The 19,642-nt window shown below is 37.7% G+C and overlaps 1 protein-coding gene across 14 annotated transcripts in view; it reads left to right on the top strand.

The window, feature by feature from the left end:
- Unc80 (unc-80 homolog, NALCN channel complex subunit) overlaps positions 1-18,514 on the top strand; it is a 187,544-nt gene extending 169,030 nt beyond the window's left edge. For 8 of the 14 annotated variants that reach the window (XM_070018011.1, XM_070018002.1, XM_070018032.1 and 5 more), the window contains 6 exons: positions 4-142; positions 2,620-2,676; positions 11,138-11,219; positions 12,640-12,751; positions 13,324-13,529; positions 14,674-18,514. In XM_070018011.1, the coding sequence (XP_069874112.1) occupies positions 4-142; positions 2,620-2,676; positions 11,138-11,219; positions 12,640-12,751; positions 13,324-13,529; positions 14,674-14,934 (857 nt within the window). In that variant the 3' untranslated portion in view covers positions 14,935-18,514. The remainder of the gene's footprint in view (positions 1-3; positions 143-2,619; positions 2,677-11,137; positions 11,220-12,639; positions 12,752-13,323; positions 13,530-14,673) is intronic. The other 6 variants (XM_070018052.1, XM_070018042.1, XM_070018084.1 and 3 more) reach the window with 3 other exon arrangements.
- Positions 18,515-19,642: the final 1,128 nt, after the last annotated feature.

Genomic DNA, 19,642 nt, shown 5'->3' with positions numbered 1-19,642 from the left:
CAGATGACTCAGTAAGCATGCCCAGTGTGGTAAGTGAACAGGAAGCTTACCTCCTGAGAGCCATCGGAAGAAGGCGGTTCTCCAGCCATGTCTCCAGCACGTCTGCACCTCAGGCTGAGGTGGGCATGTTACCCAGCCAAAGGTAAAGGGCCACGACTACCCTCCTCTCTGCACTTGGGGGCAAAGGAAGAAATTCTAAAACTACGTTCACCTTATTCTACAAACACTTAAGAGAAGCAAGCTATGGTTATGGTTTTAGGAAGCCTATTCAGCAAAGGACTTTGTAACTAGTTTTCCTGCAGGTAATAATTTGTGATTTTGTAAGCCAGGCTAGTTGAAAGGACCCTGTCTTCTAATCCAAGCATTGTCTCTCCTTAAAAACTGTCCAGACATCAATACATGATCTTCTTTATAAAAGCCAAGTGACCATTTATCATGAACGAAAGACAGTAAGGAGTATTTGGCACAAAGGTAGGGCCAGCTTGACTTGCTATCTTGATAAGATATAGGCTTCTGCTATATTATAGTATTCAGCTGGAATAGGAACGTTGAACCAAAAAGAAATGGACCAACGCAAATATGTGTGACCTTGAGAAGGTCACTCAAAAATAGCCTACAGATCTCTCCTGTGTGAAATGAGGATGTTGGCTAAATGATTTTTAAGGGAACTTTGCTACAGTTCTCCATTCCACAACTTCTTTTTAAACATTGTATGCATTCTCCACTGTATAAAATAGAAGGTGAAACTCGTTCAAGATATATGTGTATATATAAGAAAAGTATAACGCAGAAAATATTATGAGTTAAAACATTATCTTTTTTTAGAAAACAATGATATATTTACTGTAGGGAGTGAAATCTTTCAAAGAATTGTTCTAACACATTTGTTGTCCATTTTTAATAACCATTGTGGTACAGTTCACACATAAAAAATAAAAAAGTCATGTCACACTAGTAAGTTCACATAACACCAGTTTAATATGCAGAAAAAACTGTCTTAGACTCAATCCTTTAACCAAATGGCTCAAGTTGAAAGGGGTAACATTGATCAAGATATATTATATTCATAAACTGCTTTGTTAAATGGTAACTTTGTACAATTACCCAAAGATATTTTTTAATTTAAAAAACTATTGAATAGGGACAAATGATAAAAGATAATAAGTAAATTGTGTATGTTTAAAGGCAATAGTTTATGTAAGTGCTAATCATTACAAAGGTTAATAACATAGAAAGGTTACCATCATTAGAGTTTTAGAGTTTATTTACTTCATATTTGGTATTTTTTCTTTGAAAAAAAATTTATACATAAAACATAACCAAAAAATAGTCAATAATATCTAAATTTATAAAGTTACATAAGCAACTAGTGTTGGTGGCTAACAACTTACTATAATTGATAACAAAGAGCAAGACTGTACCAAAAATAAAACTAGCAACTTATTCTAACTTAAATGGAGAATTTTAAATAGAGAGCTCATGGTTATTTACCTAAAATAGCCCAGATTATCAATTCCATTTCTACGTAAGTACTAGTGGGTCAACCTGTTTCTAGGGAGACCATCCATCTTGTACAGAGATATTCTAGCAATTCAGAAAAGATAGGGCTAATCCCTTTAGACTTCAATCATATGTGGGGATGTTAGTGAAGGTAACATTGTCTCTGCCCAGTTGAGACAATAAGCCTGTTCTTGAGAACAGAGACTACCTACACAATTAGCTAAACTTCAGTCCTTTGGGAATAGGTATACCAGTTTTCTAGAGAGTTTAATTCTACCCAATTGAATAACTATTAATTGAAGCCTTGTAGGTATTTAGTTCAATGATAGGCATCAGAGGAAAATCAGACAAAGTATGACAATTTCCATTTACAAATCGCAATTCAGCTATATGCAAATAAATCGATAAACATTCTTCTCTCACTAAGCCAATAAATTTCTTCTTTTGGCATTTGTAATTCAATCACTACAGGATGGAAAGTACATGTGGGTTCCATGTGAATTTTCTGGGATACCTTCCTTCCATTTGTTTATTTGCATTTTCATTGCAAAATTAGTGAGGGAAATTGAGTTCTTTCTTTGCTTTTCTTATGGCATCAGTTCCAAGAAGTTGGTTATGGCAATTCATGGTAAGTGGTTTCTGTGTGAAAATGTCAGGACACATGAGAAAGAAGCAGGGTCCTGCCTGGCCAAAACAAACAAACAAACAAAAAAACCATGTATGAAAGACAGGTTAAAATGAATAACCAAACATTTACCAAAGGAAATGCTAGTTTCATCTTCGACAGACTCATTCTGAAGTCCGTTTCAGAGCTCACGTGTCCATCTGGAGCTCATTTTAACTCTTGACCAATAAGTAAACCAGTCCTCCGAGAGTCGTATCCATCTGAAGTCCTGCCTTCCCCCATTGCCTTGAGTCCTATGTCTTGACAAACCCAGCACAAGGTGAAATGGTTGACCGTGTCTCCTTTTCCTTCCTTGTTCTGTTAAACTTATTTGTTTTTGGTTCTTGGAAACAGAAAATTGCATGCCTTTTTTTCTTTTTCCTTTTCTCTTTTTCTTTTTTCTTCCTTTTGCATTTTCTTTCCCTAAATGCTTCATCTCCCTACCCCTCCTGCAGTGAACCTAATGTCCTCGATGACTCCCAGGGCCTGGCCGCTGAGGGCAGCCTCTCTAGGTACAGTGTCAACACTACCTGTCTATTGGTGTCTGTGCTGGGAAACTAGCTGTTCCCTGTCTCTCTGTCTTCTCTGTCTTCTCTCACCCAGTCTTGATACCTATTTCCATTCCTTGCCCTTTGTGTTCATGAACACACGAGCCTGGAAGTCAAAGGTGTAGCAAACCCTCCTTCATTTTCAGCTTCAGAGATCAATCACAAATGGCCTTTAAGAAAAAAAAAATCTTCCTTTAAAAAACAAAAGGGACCCCTGCTGAAGAATTCTCTAGGAGATTGACCCATGGAAGTCTAAAATTTCTGACATAACAGGGGTTAGAGATACAGCTCAGGCATACAGCATATGCCTACTTAGCATGCGCAAGGCCATGGGTTCAACCTCAGCAACCTCTTTCCACAAAGTTCAGTATGGCAAACATTAAATATGCCCATCTAATCATCTCCCCACACTGATACTAAGAATTGCTTTTCAGTCAGGTGCTGGTGGCTCATGCCTATAATCCTAGCTACTCAGGAGGCTGAGGATCTAAGGATTACAGTTTAAAGCCAGCCCAGGCAGACAAACCCCAGAGATTCTTATTCAATTAACCACCAACAAATGGGAAGTTGAGCTGTGGCTCAAGTGGTAGAAAGTTAGCCTTTTGTACAAAAGTTCAGGGACAGGACCCAGGCCCTGAGTTCAACCCCAGGACCAGCACAAAAAATAAAATGTAAAAAAATGCTTTTCAGAAGTATAATATAATTGCCTATCATTTGTAAGCCCCTGTATTAGATCAAAGTTAGGTCTCTTTAGATGGTAAGAAGTAATGATGCTATGAGAACAATGTCATCACAATTTTTATAATTCCTTCACTTTGATGCATGCTATTTGGCAGAATATTTTAATAGCATGTTCAAAGAACACATATAAAGAATGTCTAATCTAGCACAAAGATGACTAAAACTTGCCATGAAGTGTCAGACACAAAGATTTCTTAGAGGAGTCTTACAATGCAAATAATATGATATCTGCAGTTTTATTTTAAAGATATGGAAAAGGGAACTGCACCTTTAACACTCAGATAAAACCACGTCAAACATTCCTAATCTTGTGCTGTTGAATTACACCTCTCAACTAATCCTCATTAGGATACTGCTTCTTGTTCATCCTTAGAGTGTCTTTGTTCCATCTCAAGAGAAAATATTTCCTTCCTGGTTTGCATTATATAGTGAGTACAAAATATCTGTGTTTATTGCTTTATCACAGAGATGAGGAAATGTTGAGAGGCCGTTCCTGTGAAAGGTTGTCTTTTGTTTTCTTTGCATCCTGTTCAGATTTCACATTTTCTTTGGCAACTGAAAATGGGAAATTTAGTCCATCATTGGGTCTTATCTTTTATTTTTTAACACGGATCCATACTTCATACATTCATTTGTGTTTGCAAGCCCTTGCCCTAACAGATAGTCTTTTATTAATTAATGGTAATTGTGGAAGTGCTGCTGAGTGCAAACCTAATTCCATTGGCAGGAGCCTTGCAACAAGGTAAAAGCAGAGAAGCAATAATCCTCATGAAGTTTTCCTCCCTTAGTTATTTACAATTTAAGTGCTCTAAACCAAGTCTACCAGACTGGCCATTGCTTTCAAATAATGCATTTGTTTAATGCTTCAAATTGCATGTGGGAGAAGACAACCTCGATTAAGAGATAGTATCTGTGACCCATGTGCATAGAGTATCAGAGCAGATCTTCATTTTAGCTGGTTTGTACTGCAGCTATTCTAGTTAGGCCAAACTCTTTTTACTGAGTAATAAGTACTAGTCCTGGGTTTTGGAAAGGAGGCAGGAGTTTTGAGTTGGCCAACTCTGGCAGTCTCCAGGTCCACATGATTGAAGTTATATAAATCAGTTCAGTCAGCCCTGGATCCAGTGTCAGTGTGGACAGACTCATTCAGACCCAAAGCTATATACATTTTTTTAACTGCAGTCAGTCATATCAAGACTTTAATGACTATCTTAAAAATCAATTGTTGCTGATGTACAGTTCCTGAAACTGTTGTGTTCTACTCTTGGATGTCAGTCACCCAGGCTCAGCTGTGGTAATTAAGAAATGGTAGGATCCCAATCCTAGCTACTCAGAAAACTGAGTTCTGAGGATCCCAGTTTGAAGCCATTCCTGGAAGAAAAGTTCTGGAGAGTCTCTTAACTCCAATTAACCACTTAAAAATTGGAAGTGCCTCTGTGGCTTAAGCGGTAGAGTACTAGCCTTGAATACAGAGTCTCAGAGACAGGGCCCAGGTCCTGAGTTCAGCCACACAACTGACAAAAAAAGAAAGAGGAAGGCAGGAAGGAAGGAAGGAAGGAAGGAAGGAAGGAAGGAAGGAAGGAAGGAAGGAAGGAAGGAAGGAAGGAAGGAAGGAAGGAAGGAAGGAAGGAAGGAAGGAAGGAAGGAAGGAGACTGAGAAGGTGGCTCAGTGGTAGAGTGCTTGCCTTGCATGCATGAGGCCCTGGGTTCAATTCCTCAGCGCCACATAAGCAGAAAAAGCCAGAAGTGGTGCTGAGGCTCAAGTGGTAGAGTGGTTGCCTTGAGCTGAAGAGCTGAGGGATAGCGCCCAGGCCCAGAGTTCAGGCCCCATGACTGACAAAAAAAAAAAAGAGGGGGGGAGGGGAAGGAAGGAAGGAAGAAAGAAAGAAAGAAAGAGAGAGAGAGAGAGAAAGGAAGGAAGGAAAGAAAGAAAGAAGGAAAAGAAATGGGAGAGAGAAGGGTTCACTTCAGACTCTGAAATAACTCTGTTAATTGGAGGGATTCCATCAGTCAGTGGCACATCCACTTTTACCATGTTGAATATTGTATTTCTTGAACTCCATCCTGTCACCAAGTTCTCTTTGGAGGAGAGGAAATTTTGGCATATACTAACAGATGGGTTACAAAATCATCTATTTGGTTTCTAGGCTTTTTTTTTTTTTTTGGTATGAGATTTCTTTAGGCTACAGACTCTTAAAATCATAAGACAGTAAGACACTGGTATGTGAATTACATTTAAGACACACTGTAGCAGCCAAGACCAAAAATACAACCAAAGTAGTCCTCAGGAAAATCTGACCCCCAGGAAGCTTCACCAGACCCATGATATTTTTCTTAACTTTCATGGGAAATTGTTTGTAAGGGAGTGCTTGTTTTAAGCAAAAGAGGGAAGTTGGACTAAGTGGGATAAATGAGGAGACCGATAATCTGATGAACAGGTGGGAACTGGTACACGTTTTACATACCTTTTAAGATTTTTTTTAAAATGTGCTGACAAGTTTCATTTGACAGCTCACTCTGTGAACTAGCAACCTGATAGAAACACAGTGTGATGAAAATTTTCTCTTAGAAATTAACACTGAAGTAATATTCCATGGAATAGCCTTCTACTCTGGAGAGCATTGCTCTGAGAAATATAGAAACTCATTGTTGTTGTTCCTTCCCTGGCCTGCTCTGCTCTTAAACATACTCACATCCATCCAATGGATGTATTTCCTCTCCAGAATAATAGACATATGAAGAAGTTATTTAAGTCCTTAAGACTGGGTTTTCATACTTAGATTTTGTTTGGACATGTTGGATAGTAGGAATTTCACAGCCAGCTCTCATTTAAAAAGAAATTATTGTGCTATTTGATTCTGTAAGCGTAATTTTAATCACAGTGGAAAGTAAGAATGTGGTTCAAGTTTGAACAAGACTATGGTCTAATTGAAATAAAAATAACTATTTAGTAGAAGCCATCTTCCCGATGAACTACATTTTCAAAGTACAAAACTTCACAGGTTTTCTTAAAGCAGAATGTAAAAAGCCTTCTAATTCAACTGAAAAAGAGTGGCTAAAAAATGTGTGTTGTGACTGAGATATATTCTTGAACATTACCAGAACAGTTCTTACAAGCTATCTAAAATCCTCCTTTTTAAATCTGATTCCAGTTCTAATCTCTAATTCTGTGGCAGTAAAGTTATATTTTCTTGAATCCATTAGAGACTAAATAAATGTTAATAACTATCATTTATTGATAAGGGAGAAAGTAAGGTGTGACCTATTGTTTATCTCCCTGTTCTCTACAAATGTTTAATGGTTCCTTTGGAGCTAGTTTTATGCATAAATGCCTATGCTGCAGGCTTTGTTTCCTGCCTCCACATTTCTACAATCACATTAAAACTGAAAACAAAATAACAGATGCAATAAAAAAATACTCTCTTTTCCATGTACTTGTCTTCTAGTGCATCTACTTAGGGATTTTTTTGTTTTTGTGGTTGTGGGGCTTGAACTCAGGGCCTATGGACTATCACTAAGCTTTTTTGCTCAAGGCTAGAGCTCTATCACTTTAAGCCACAGCTCCACTTCCCATTTTCTAGAGCTTAATTAGAGACTCAAAGCCTTTCCTGCCCTGGCTGGCTTTGAACCATGATCTTAAATTCTCAGCCTTCTGAGTAGCTAGGATTACAGGCATGAGCCACCCATGCCTAGCTTTAGGGGTTTTGTTTTGTTTTTATGAAATACACATCAGTGCACAATCTTTCTTGTATTTTCCATTGAGTAATACAGCTTTCTATTACTGAATGGTCCTTCTTTCTTTGTTTAGCCCTTCTTTGTTTAGCCCCATGATGGGTGCTGGGAGCATGGCTCAGATGGTAGAGCCTGAGTTCTAACCCTAACACTGCCAAAAATAAATACTTTTAAATACTGTGAAGTGGTACAACATTTGCCTAGAGAGCTCAAGGTTCTGAATTCAAACTTCAGTTCTGCACTTACCACCACCCCCTGCAAAAAAAGAAAGAAAGAAAAGAAAAACAAAAAAGAAGCAGGGGCTGGGAAGGTGGCTCAGTGGTAGAGCACTTGCCTTGCATGCATGAAGCCCTGGGTTCGATTCCTCAGCACCCCATAAGAAAAAAGAAAAAAGGCAGGAGTGTTGCTGTGGCTCAAGTGGTAGAGCGCTAGCCTTGAGCTGAAGAGTTGAGGGACAGCACCCAGGCCCAGAGTTCAGGCCCCACGACCAGACCAAAAAAAAAAAAAAAAAAAAAAGAAGAAGCAAAAGAAATACTGTTAGATATATAGACTTTTAGAAAATGCATAGATATTTATTCACTACAAGTTACCATTAGCAAACAAAGCGGAAATCATCTGTACCATAATTGCTTTCTTAATTTTATCTAAATCACCCAGCTTGTATTGGATAACAATTATTTTTGTAGACAATTTGATTCACTTCAGTTTTGCCAAGCCCCAGGTCTATTTACTTCTCTCAATTTAAGACCATTTATGATTGACCATAATGATTATTTTCAACAATGATCTATTCCTAAATATGTTTTGATATTAGCTTCAGTTTAGAAAGTTGTATTCACTCTTATTTAGATTGTTTCATACTATTTAGCCAAAACATTGGAAATCACTCATTTCTAATTTTCAAAATAAAAGTTTCAAGAAACTAGTTTTTCACTTAACAGTTTCTAGTGCTTGTCCCATTACTTTGATAAATCCTATAACCTCAACTTTTCAGTTATTTCTTCTTGCTATGATACATGAAATAACTTAACTTACTAAAAAGATCATTGGCCTATTGAGTACAGTTTTAAATTTTGTGGCCATCCAATAAAATATTTCCATAAAGAGGAAAGGAAATGATTTACTACCTTTGTTGTAGGCAAGGGCTATGAAGGGATTCTTTCAAAAAATTAAAACAGGAAATGAGCAGTGATATAGAGAAGTATTTAATGCAAGCACCTTGACTTCCTCCTATTCATTTGGCTCAAGGGTGGCACTCTATCACTTAAGCCACTGCTCTACTTGGGGCTTTTTGATAGTTAATTAGGAGCTAAAAGCCTCACAGACTTTCCTGCCCAGGTTGACTTTGAATCACAACTCTCAGATCTCAGCCTTCTCAGTAGCTAGGATTACAGGCATGAGACACTGGCATGCAGCAATGCAATTTGATTTTTGAGTGTGTTGGTGCTGGGGATTGAATTCAGGGCTTCACACTCTTGTTTGGCTTTTATATTGCTCAAGGCTGATGTTCTCCCATTGGAGCCACACTCCACTACGATTATTGTTAGTGGGCCCTTACATTTCACAGTTAAGCCAGCTGTTTTATTATCATCATCATCATCATTACTTTGTGCTGGTAGCGTGGCAAGTATATACAAATGTTAGCATCATATTTCTAAGAAGAATATAATTTATATGCTGAGTTGTATTTCCAAGAACATTCTATAATTTCATCTTTGATGGGTGTATTCCATGATGAGTTACTGTATCGGTTGCATAGAACAGCTATTTACTACAGCTATAAATTTGGTACATTTCTTACATATAAGCCTCTCTATCCACAGAGAAAAATCTTGATGCTTATGATCCTTCTTTGGAATAATCATCATGAAATTACCATTATATTTTGACATGTAACACTCCCTCGGTACTGTTTTTCTTTTCTTGCACCATTTTTCCCCCTCACAGTTTTGAATTACTGAGACAAGTGGACTGCCTCAAATTCATTTTCTCTGCCCAATTACTTTCAAAACAGAGTATTACCTATTTCCTTTTAGCATTGTAAAAGCAATAAACTAATTACAAACATCAAATGTAAAACAAGAAAGCATGCTACAAACATCACTCTTCATGTTCAAACCATTTTACATTAAAAAACTTCTTTTCTCTACCTTAATGGGAGGTAGTTGGTAAGTATCAACCTCCCTTTATGGCCAAGGGAACTGAGGTAACATTGAGATGTCAATGAAGAATCCATTCTAAAGGAAGCTTTGCTTGATATTGGGAGAAACTTTTTCTACTTTTGTGCAAATGTCTAAATACTCTAATTTAATAGACATGTTAAAATGTATAACGAATAATGAGATGTCATTTCAGACATACCAGCAACGTAGTCTGGACTGATTATCAGAATTTATTATATTATTCCCTAGGGATAATTTTTCATCTTCATAGAAAGGTCAGATATGCTACAAGGTAATACATATGGATAGACATATGCATCTATCTGTCTATCTATCAAGATATATGTGGATATCGTGCATTGCCCATTTGAACTTGGTATTTGGGAGAACAAAAAAGTTTTAAAACAATTTTTGAGTACTCTTTTTAGAATTTTGTATACATAACCCAAATGGTGCAATTACCTTCCTTGTTCATTAAAAACTCTGACAAACGTATTTGACAATAATTTTCTCCTAATAAAAGTGAGTACAAAATTGTAAAATATGACAAGTTCGACTGTTTCAACTATGTGATAGCTAGCAAGCTGCTAAAAGAATATGAGGAACCTTTGATTGTCCATCTTGCTGCCCATTTCTCTTCCTAGAATTGTAGCTAGGTAGTTAGATACCTCATTTAGAAAAAAAATGGGCATAGGTGGATATAATCTTTCTCTTTTCTCCTAGACAGTGGCTGAATCTGGGTTCCTCTGTGGAATACTTTGCTCTAAAAACTCTCTGTAGATGACTCTCCTTTTGCAAAGGCAAAGCAGAAATTAACCCATTAACCAAATAATCACATTGACATCATCCACAGAATGCAATATTCTCTGGGGCACAGTGTATTTTTTTCTCACCCCTTCTCCCATGATAAATACCTACAATACATGCATGCAGAATGAAAAAGAATCATGGGCCCATGTCAATATTTTCAGCTTCACCCAACACTAAAACAGCAATCTCTCTAGTAGCCATTTTTGCTTATAAGAAGACACACATACACAGTAAATTTGGGGGTGGGGGAACAGATTGTTGCTTTTATTAATTGCACAGTGTGTTTGAGTGCAGCGACTTGATTTAAAGCTTCTGAGTTGTAATGATAGCTTATTTTGCCAGCCTCTTAAATTTAAATCATGTTATAAAAACATTTAATTTTCTACCCATGTGACTATTAACCAGTAGTCACGGAGACTTCAGGCTGCAAACATGTGTTGAATGTGCCCCTTCACCCAAATGGATTCTGTGTCTGATGTGTTTGATATTTGTCCATCTTATTTTCATTTAAACTGAAATGTCAAAAAGGTGTTCCCATTCATGTGAAAGAATTGTGTGTGCACACGTGTATGCACATGTGCACACGTGTGTGTGTGTGTGTGTGTGTGTGTGTGTGTGTGTGTGTGGTGTCACTACCTTTTCCATTCCCCTTGGAAAAAAAAATTGAGATTAGAGTATGACATCTCAAGCCTTTTGGTGGCTTTGAAACCAGGGGTGTGGTTGAGAAACATTTTTGCTGAACAATAGTTACATCAGTGATTGAAAACAGAATCTCAATTTTGGCAGTTTCAGGCTACAAGGCCTTGTCCTCCCTCCCAGCCTTGGAAAACCCTTGTCCCAGGGACTCTTTCCCAAACATCCTTCAAAGATAATGGTATCTTTGAAGTGACAATGCATATCAGTGGTTTTGACTAACACCCACCAGAGGATGATCTACTGTACCTTCTGCAGGGAACACTAATACTGTTGATGTTTAACAGGGTGGCAAGTGTACAGAGTGAACCTGGCCAGCAGAACCTCCTCATTCAGCAGCCACTGGGGAGAAAAAGGGGGCTGAGGCAGGTAAGCAGACACTAAAAGTCTGATATTTAATTTTTAATGTCTATGTTTATTAAGATGACACTTTTGCAGGCTTAGGAGAAATAAGCAATACAGAGGAAGTGTAAAACATGGTAAGTACATGGGCCACTTGAAGGTTTGGGGGCCTCAATTTAAGATCTGAATCTTCTTATGTACAAAGCTGATTACTTAGTAAGGTAAGTAGAGCTATAATTCTACTTGTTTGCTATCTGGAAACCTCACTAACAGAAAATCTGTTAATGTAATACCTTTTCCGCAGAGAGACAAAGAGAAGTTATTTTTCAACTCAAGATGAACAATTTAACTTAAAATTGAAAATTATCTTTACAGCTTGTGTGGCCGCCCAGCCCTATAATCCCAATACTTAGAAGGCTCAAATAGGAAGATTCTGAATCTGAGGGCAGACTGGGCTACACAGAAGTTGAGTTTAGCCTGGGTTACATAGAAAGGCTTGGTCTCAAAGGAAACAAAGCAAAATCTGAGAAGTAAACAATCCTATTTAAACAATGATCTTTACAGATTTCCGTGGGTGAATTTCTTTTGTATTACCTTATTTCCTTCTGTGATCTGTGTTGAGCTAGCATATCAATATGGCGCCCAAGCTAGCTTTGAGCTTGTGATCTTCCCGCCTCAGCTTCTCATATGCTGGGATTTACAAGAGGTACTGCCATGCCATGCTCATTACACAACTTTCTAAATGAACATCTAAATGAGGCCCTGTACTACTGCTTTAATGGATATTGATCATGGCATCAGACACTTTGCCACAACTGAGTTGTTGGTTTTTTAAAAACTAAATCCTCTCTTTGAAGGTGAGCATATGTTCAATTTCTACTTTTAGATGAGCAAAGGTTTGTGACTATTCAATAGTTAGTAGTTTTATATCTACTGAAATTCTCAGACATAATTTTAAGTTATGTTCATGTTTAGGCTATATAAAAGGGTAATAAGTGGGATATTAATTGGTTAAAGACATTGCCAGAACAAAGTACTTACAATTAAATAGACAAAGAGAAGTCTGCCAGCTGCAAATGTAGGGAACAGCCAAAGGAACATGAAACATCCATAGGAACATGAAAAAAGTGTCTGCAGCACACTGTTTCTTCCCAAGAAGTTGGACTGTCTTGTCAACTTCATTGTTTTTCTAGTACTAGAGTCTCAACTCAAGGCCTCACACCTGTTCAACTTGCTTGTTCAATTACATTCTACCATTTGAGCCATACCTCCAGCCTAGCTTCTTGCTGACTATTTTGGAGATGTAATCTCTTGGACTTTTCTGTCTTGGCTAGCTTTAAACCTCAAACCTCCAGATCTCAGCCTCCTTCCTGAGTAGCTAGGATTAGAAGTGTAAGCCACCAGCACCTAGTCTGTCTTGCAGTTTTATTATGCCCATTCTCTTTAGCTAAGACGTCCTCTACTATCACGCCAGAAGACTCAGACTGAACCCAGAAACCGCCACGGGGCTCGGCTGTCAACCACTCGCAGAAGTATTCAACCTAAAACAAAGCCATCTGGTGAGGCGTTCTGTGTTGTGTTCCTCCTGTCTATAATATTGGCATGATGCCATGTAGCTCAGCTAGGAGGCCTGCAGACAATGCAGCTGATGGGAATAGAGTGAGACCCTAACTTTTCCTGAAAATTCCACTGCTTTTGTTTCTCACCTTCCTCAATCCCTGTCCATGTCACCATGATCTGGGGAAATGAAACAGCCCCAAGCTAAAACCATTAATATTCTGAAGTTTGAGAATAAAGAGTTGTATTTTCTTTACTCAAACTAGGATCTGGGATTGTTCTATGGTTTACTGAAGTTAACAATATAGTGAATATGCTTTATATACTTTAATATATGTTTTCAGCTGTAATGAGGGAGAATTAAGTTCACTCAATGATCTTTGCAAATCTTTATTTTTAGCCATTTATATACATAAAAAGCCAAAATAAAAACATACAAAGTTGTGACTAAGATCTCATTCATTAAGTCAGCAATGTCTTCATTAAGAACTAAGAGATATTGGTTAATGACAATCATTTGGCATGGACAGTCAATTTCTCTCTTATTTATTATTAATTTATTATTATTTCTAAGTTACAGCTGACCAGAAACGATCTGTGACCTTCATTGAAGTTCAACCAGACCCAACAGCTGCTCCAGCAGATTCACTTCCTACCACAGGCCAATCCCAAGGCTGCAGCCCAGCCTTGTCTAAGAAACCAGAAGGAATAGACAAACCAGTTCTCACATCTTCCCCTGCCATAGTTGTTGCAGATCTCCACAGCCTGTCTCCCAAGCAGGTGAGTGCACTACAGAAACAGGCAAGGCCTGCTAACTGGATATACAAATTTAGTCCACATATCTAAGTCTGGGCCTGCAACACACTGGTGTATGCCATTGTGAAAAAGAAAATTAGGAACATATCTACTTAAGGAGGTCCAAGCCAGGCACCAGTGACTCATATTTGTAATCCAAGCTACTCAGGAGGCTGAGATCTGAGGAATATGGTTCAAAGTTAGCACAAACAGAAAAGTCCATGAGACTCTTATTTTCAATTAACCACCCAGGACAAGTGGAAATAGTACAACACCAGCTCTGAGCAAAAAAGCCAACGCACATTCTCTCATGTGACTTTTAAAGAAAAAAAAAATTTGGAGGTTGGTATAATACTGAGGTATAAACTCAGGTGTCCATGTGCTCTTAGCTTGCTTGCTCAAGGCTGGTACTCTACCACTTGAATCACATCTCTAGCCCAGCTGTACACTGGTTAATTATAGTTGGAGTCTCTCTTTTGGAAGGAGGGACAAAGGGGCTGGCTTCAAACTATAATACTCTCAATCTTAGTCTCTTGAGTAGTTAACATTATAGATGTGAGCCACCAGAACCTAGCTGTTTAAAGAAAACTAAGAAGCAATATTTTTTATCTACATTTTTATGGATTTTAATAGTTAAAAAGTATTTTAGGGCTGGGAATGTGGCTTAGTGGTAGAGTGCTTGTTTAGCAGGCATGAAGCCCTGGGTTCGATTCCTCACATAAACAGAAAAAGCCAGAAGTGGTGCTGTGGCTCAAATGGTAGAGTGCTAACTTTGAGCAAAAGAACCTCAGGGACAATGCCCAGGCCCTGAGTTCAAGCCCCAGGACTGGGGGGGGGGAAAAAGGAAGAAGAAGAAGCATTTTAACGCTATTATATCTTCTTTTGATCTTAACAGTCCATAAGACAAGGATTAAAAAAAACTTTATTAACCTGTAAACTTTGCTAACCTGTTAGAAAAGTGAAGCTTACATTTATGGAATGGCCTATATAGATATTACCTGTGAAAAGTCTACAACTAGGACTTACCTTGATTCCCTGTCCAGTAACAGCTAGACAACTTTTTTTTTTTTTGTATTCTCCTCTGGTACTCATACACCTGCGCATGATGTTATGATCCTTTTCATCACAGAGTGAGCACCAACCCACCGAAGGAGAAAAGGAGGGCACAGAAGTACAAGGTACTGCAGCACACAGCCCTCTCTCTACTCAGCTCTCAGACCCTGATGACTTCACTGGCCTTGAAACATCCAGTCTTCTACAGCATGGAGACACCGTCCTTCATATCAGTGAGGAGAATGGCATGGAGAATCCCTTACTGTCCAGCCAGTTCACTTTTACTCCCACTGAGATAGGGGAGACAGATTCAGTCCTAGATGAGTCTCATGTTTAGTTCTGTGTCTTGTGAGTACTAAAGGTGTAGAGAAGATATGGAAAGGATCCCTCTGTTGAAGGTTGAGTACTTCAGCTTGAGAATTGACTGACTACAAAGCAGCACTTTATGTCCAATTGGTGGCACAAATCTGAGTTGATTTTGCTGCCAATACACCTAATATTTCATAAACATCTTTAAAATCAATGGCTAAAGGGATTTAGTTGTGTGAAAACTGTAAGAAACAGGGAGGAATAGAGGAAAGAGCCATTTCATTGTTTATGATTTAGGAAGCCTTGAAAAGTTACGAATATATACTACGACAGTGCTTTCATAGAGTATTAACAAAAAGTAGGTTCTAGAAAGAAAATGCAATTTTTGAGGTTATTTATATTATGCATCTCATACAGATATTTATTTTTATAATTTCAAAAATATTAAATTCCATATCTATAAGTGGAGATTTACATAAAAATAATAAAGAAAGAATCAATTGGGGAGATTAACAATAAGCCTACAGCTATTTTTGTTTTGTTCAACAATATAGCCAAGTTAAAAGAAAAAAAAACACTATTTTTAGAGCTTAAATTTTTAAAAATTTATTTCCCAACTGTCATCATTACTACATGTCATAAATCAAAGTGCTGATACCATAAAGTCATTCCATTTCATTATAACACCATTAGTGAAAAATATTCTAGAAATCATCAGACAATTGTGAATTAAGAAGTACCTAAACAACTATAAACCCTAAATGTAAATACAATACCTTAAAAGAGATGGTATTCCTACTTCTAGCCCTAACTACAGCAATGCCAATATTAGGATTATTAGGAAAGGTGATTATTTCCTCTTATAATATTCTGTGCCTGCCCTTAAGGGCATATTTCAAATAATAAGGTTACTGTTTCAGAATTAGATCAGTAAAATAATGTTTTCTCAGTAGTAAATATATTCTTATGATCCTTGGGACATTTCAGTTCAGAGGAAAATGTAAAGAATAAGCAATTTCTTTATCAATACAGTCAGCTTGTATATTTTACAAATAGGGCTTTAACTTGAAGTCCAGTTACTTCAAGGAAAGTTTAAAATTCAGAAGGGATGTGAGGCCAATACTTAATGGATTATTGAAGGGCTGAGAATCAGACAATTCAAAGTGATTTCAAACCTTTAACAGTTTACATTAGGAAACTGTTATGTAGCTACTAAGCATTAAAAAACTCATATATATACCTAAATTGGGTATGAGTGTATGTGTGTGTGTGTGTGTGTGTGTGTGTGTGTTTTCTAGTCCTCAAGTAGAAGTCAAACATAGGCTTTGATTACATTAAGATAAATTGAAAAGTCATTCTATGTACTTAAACTTTGACTATGTTGGCTGTGATATGTATATGTATATAAAGAGAGATCTGCTGAACCCATCCTAATCATAAAAGATAATTACTTTTCTGTTAGAATTGCTTAGGAAGTAGATACTGTTTGTAATGGTGACTTACAAGTTCAAATATAATCTTGGGTTGTTGTCCTATTCATTAAGAGAATTAAAGATATCTGTGAGTTAATAACTAGATTTAAAAATTTTAAATCCTCAAATTTAGAAAATCAAGAAAGGAAATGGGCTCTTTTATGTTTTATAACATTTTCACAGCATTTATATTTAATGCTGAGTCCATTCCTAAGTACAGAAGTAGACATGTGTCTTTTTGATGCTATGCTGATATATTTTGCCTGTTAAAAACTATGCTGCTCAACTAGCATTAGAGGCCTTACGTTTGGTAATTGCAAGTGTCTGGGTTATGTGAGTTATTCTATGTATGTGCTTTGTGTCAGTTTCTTGAATCTTGATTCAAATTCTATGTATAATTGTTATCAAATATTTTAATAGTAAATGGGTCAAAGAAGATTGTTAAATACTCAATGAAAATCCTAAAAACCCTTATATATCTATATATTAAATGTACTGGGCTGTTTTGGACATGATTTTACCGGTCTGTCTGTCTTTTAGCCTGACTCCTTCACTCTAGTGTATGAAAGTCTGTTAGAAAGTTTTTCAATAAGCTAAGCAATGTTGTATCTTGCAAAAAACAAACAAATAACTCCCACTTAAAAAACAGGGCCTTATAGAGTGGGAATGTTTTCAAAATGGGACCTCTGAGATTTTGCATCCGTCCCATTTGAGGTGTCCTTAACTGTGTTGAATGTAATGTGTCAAATGTTTTTGTGTAATGGCTGAAGTATCTATATGTATGTGCATAAGACCGTTACAAGATGTACTCTCAGGAATCCTGTTGCCTGGAGTTTGAAAGAAAAGCTACTTTAAAACAATAACAACTGTTAGGGAAAATAAGGAGAAAGTTCAACATAACTGACAATCTTTCATAATGTTCAAAATATTGAGTACATGACTAAATTACCGATGATAAATACACTAGTAGCAGTAATAGTTCATTTTTTGGCTATAATGCTACTGATATTTATCTCATTCGGGGAAATATTAAAGCAGGCACCCACTTCCCAGATATTAAAAAAAAACTGAATCAACAATGAGATTACTTCTTCTAAAATTAACTTTACAGCATCTATAAAATAAACACTTATCATCCACAAGACTGGATCCAGATTTACATATGACTCAGATTCAATTAAGTCAATTCAAATCCTTGATACAAAATTTTACTTTCATTTTTTTCAGTATTTTCCACTGTCTGTAATTCTACTAGATAAGATAACTGATTCTTCTAAAAAGGAACATGAGTTATTGAGTGCCTTGAGGCAATGCAATACGAACTATAAAGTCAAAGGCCTGAATGGGCACATGGCAATGCTTGGACGAAAATCTGTGGGATTAGTGATGTAGTTAGGATCTGTTTTGTAGGCTTAGAGAGTTTATTTAAGCCTCTAAGACAGGAAGACATCTCTTCTTCACTACCTGTTCCTTTAATCAATGAAGAACTTTCTCCACTCTGCTGCCCAGCTCCTAGAGTTTCTGAGACAATATAACTTATGTAGAAAAAGACCTATAGGAAGAAAGGGTTATAAGTGAAATAGAATTACTGTCCAAAACAATTAAATATCCTTCCTCAATTTACATAGACCACTTTAAAGAGCACAGTCTCCAGAATTTGCTGCTATCACCAGGAGTCCTCACACTTCCAAATCCTTAGCCTTGTGGTTTAGCAGTGAGTAAAATGTCCCACTTCCTCATTTATATTAGTGGGTCTCAACTGCAGCATTTCAGAAGGAAACTATGACACTCAGGAGAATAAAATAGTTGAGGGCAGAATGTATTTGGAAAGGCTTAAGACAAATTTATATTATATTAGGATCATTTAGTAATACAGATCTATGTACCTCCATAACATTTCTAAAGTCACTGTGACCATAGGATGGAATGTCCTTTATTAGCCATTTTATAGGCAAAAAAAAAGGATTGACTACACAGCCAACTTCCCTCAGATGACTATAATGTCTGTTATGAATACTGAATGACCAAAGAGCATGGAAAAATGCATATGAATAAATATTGAAATGTTTATGAAAGATATTTATGAAAGATATTAAGATTTCTGTGTTTGAATATGCACATATAATAAAAGAAACATAAAACCATTTAATACGTTTGAGTAAGTTTCATTTCTCTCCTAGGAAATGGGTTGATTAATTCAGCAAAAGGTTGATTTGGGGAACCTAAGATATGCCTTTGTTAATGTCCCACTGTTCCTCTCCCCGCCCCAAGTCTGTCCTGAGGTAAACACGTCTAGACTGTTCCCCTTAATCTAATCTCTATTCTAATCTCTCTTCCTCTGAGCTCTATTTCACTTGTCTTTTCCATCCCATACGTTTCAAAATAAAGCAGAATGGGTTTAAAGGAAGACAGGTACCCCTACAGGGTAGTTGCCACCAGTTACCACTTTTTTTTGTCGGTCCTGGGGCTTGAACTCTGGGCCTGAACACTGTCCCTCAGCTCTTCAGCTCAAGGCCAGCGCTCTACCGCTTGAGCCACTGCGCCACTCCTGGTTTTCCGAGTGGTTAATTGTAGGTAAGAGTCTCGTGGAATTTCCTGCTCAGGCTGGCCTTGAACCACGACCCTCAGATCTCAGCCTCCTAAGTAGCTAGGATTACAGGCATGAGCCTCTGGCGCCCGGTATAATTACCACTGTAATAGTCTATGGAGTGCTCTATCCTTATCCCCTAGAAACTGCTCCTGCTAAATCCACTTTTTGTTTTCTATCATATGGTTTTTCTCTTTTCCCAACTCCAGACACATTTGGCAGTCAGGCAATGTCCACGTCTGCATCCTGTCTGCACAGTAAAAACAAATCTATCGAACTTGTCAATGAGCACTGGCATGAGGGGGTAAAACAAAAGTTAAAAGCAGGTGAGAAGAACGAGGTGCAGAAGCAGGAACACCGGGTGCACCACCAACCAGCACTTCACACTGAGCTGGACAGGAACACCGGGTGCACCACCAACCAGCACTTCACACTGAGCTGGACCAGACCCTGGGCTGGGCGCGTTACCTGAACGCGGTCTTTCACTCCTCACAAACTCAAACGCTGGGCCTGGTCTCATCAGATGAGGACACGAAGCGGGAAGGAGGAGAAACAGTAAGACTGTTAAAGGCCAAACACAGGTGCTGGAGAAGCAAGGCACGTCTAAACTGACGGTAGCGAAACAAGACGTGAAGTGAAAAACCGAGGGCGGGGAACCGCAGAGGGAGCTCGCACGA

This window comes from Dipodomys merriami, unplaced genomic scaffold (assembly GCF_024711535.1).
Source record: "Dipodomys merriami isolate MVZ:Mamm:240054 unplaced genomic scaffold, mDipMer1.0.p SCAF_1, whole genome shotgun sequence".
Taxonomy (NCBI): domain Eukaryota; kingdom Metazoa; phylum Chordata; class Mammalia; order Rodentia; family Heteromyidae; genus Dipodomys; species Dipodomys merriami.
Note: the sequence above shows the minus strand (reverse complement) of the source record. Positions and strands in the feature narration are given on the sequence as shown.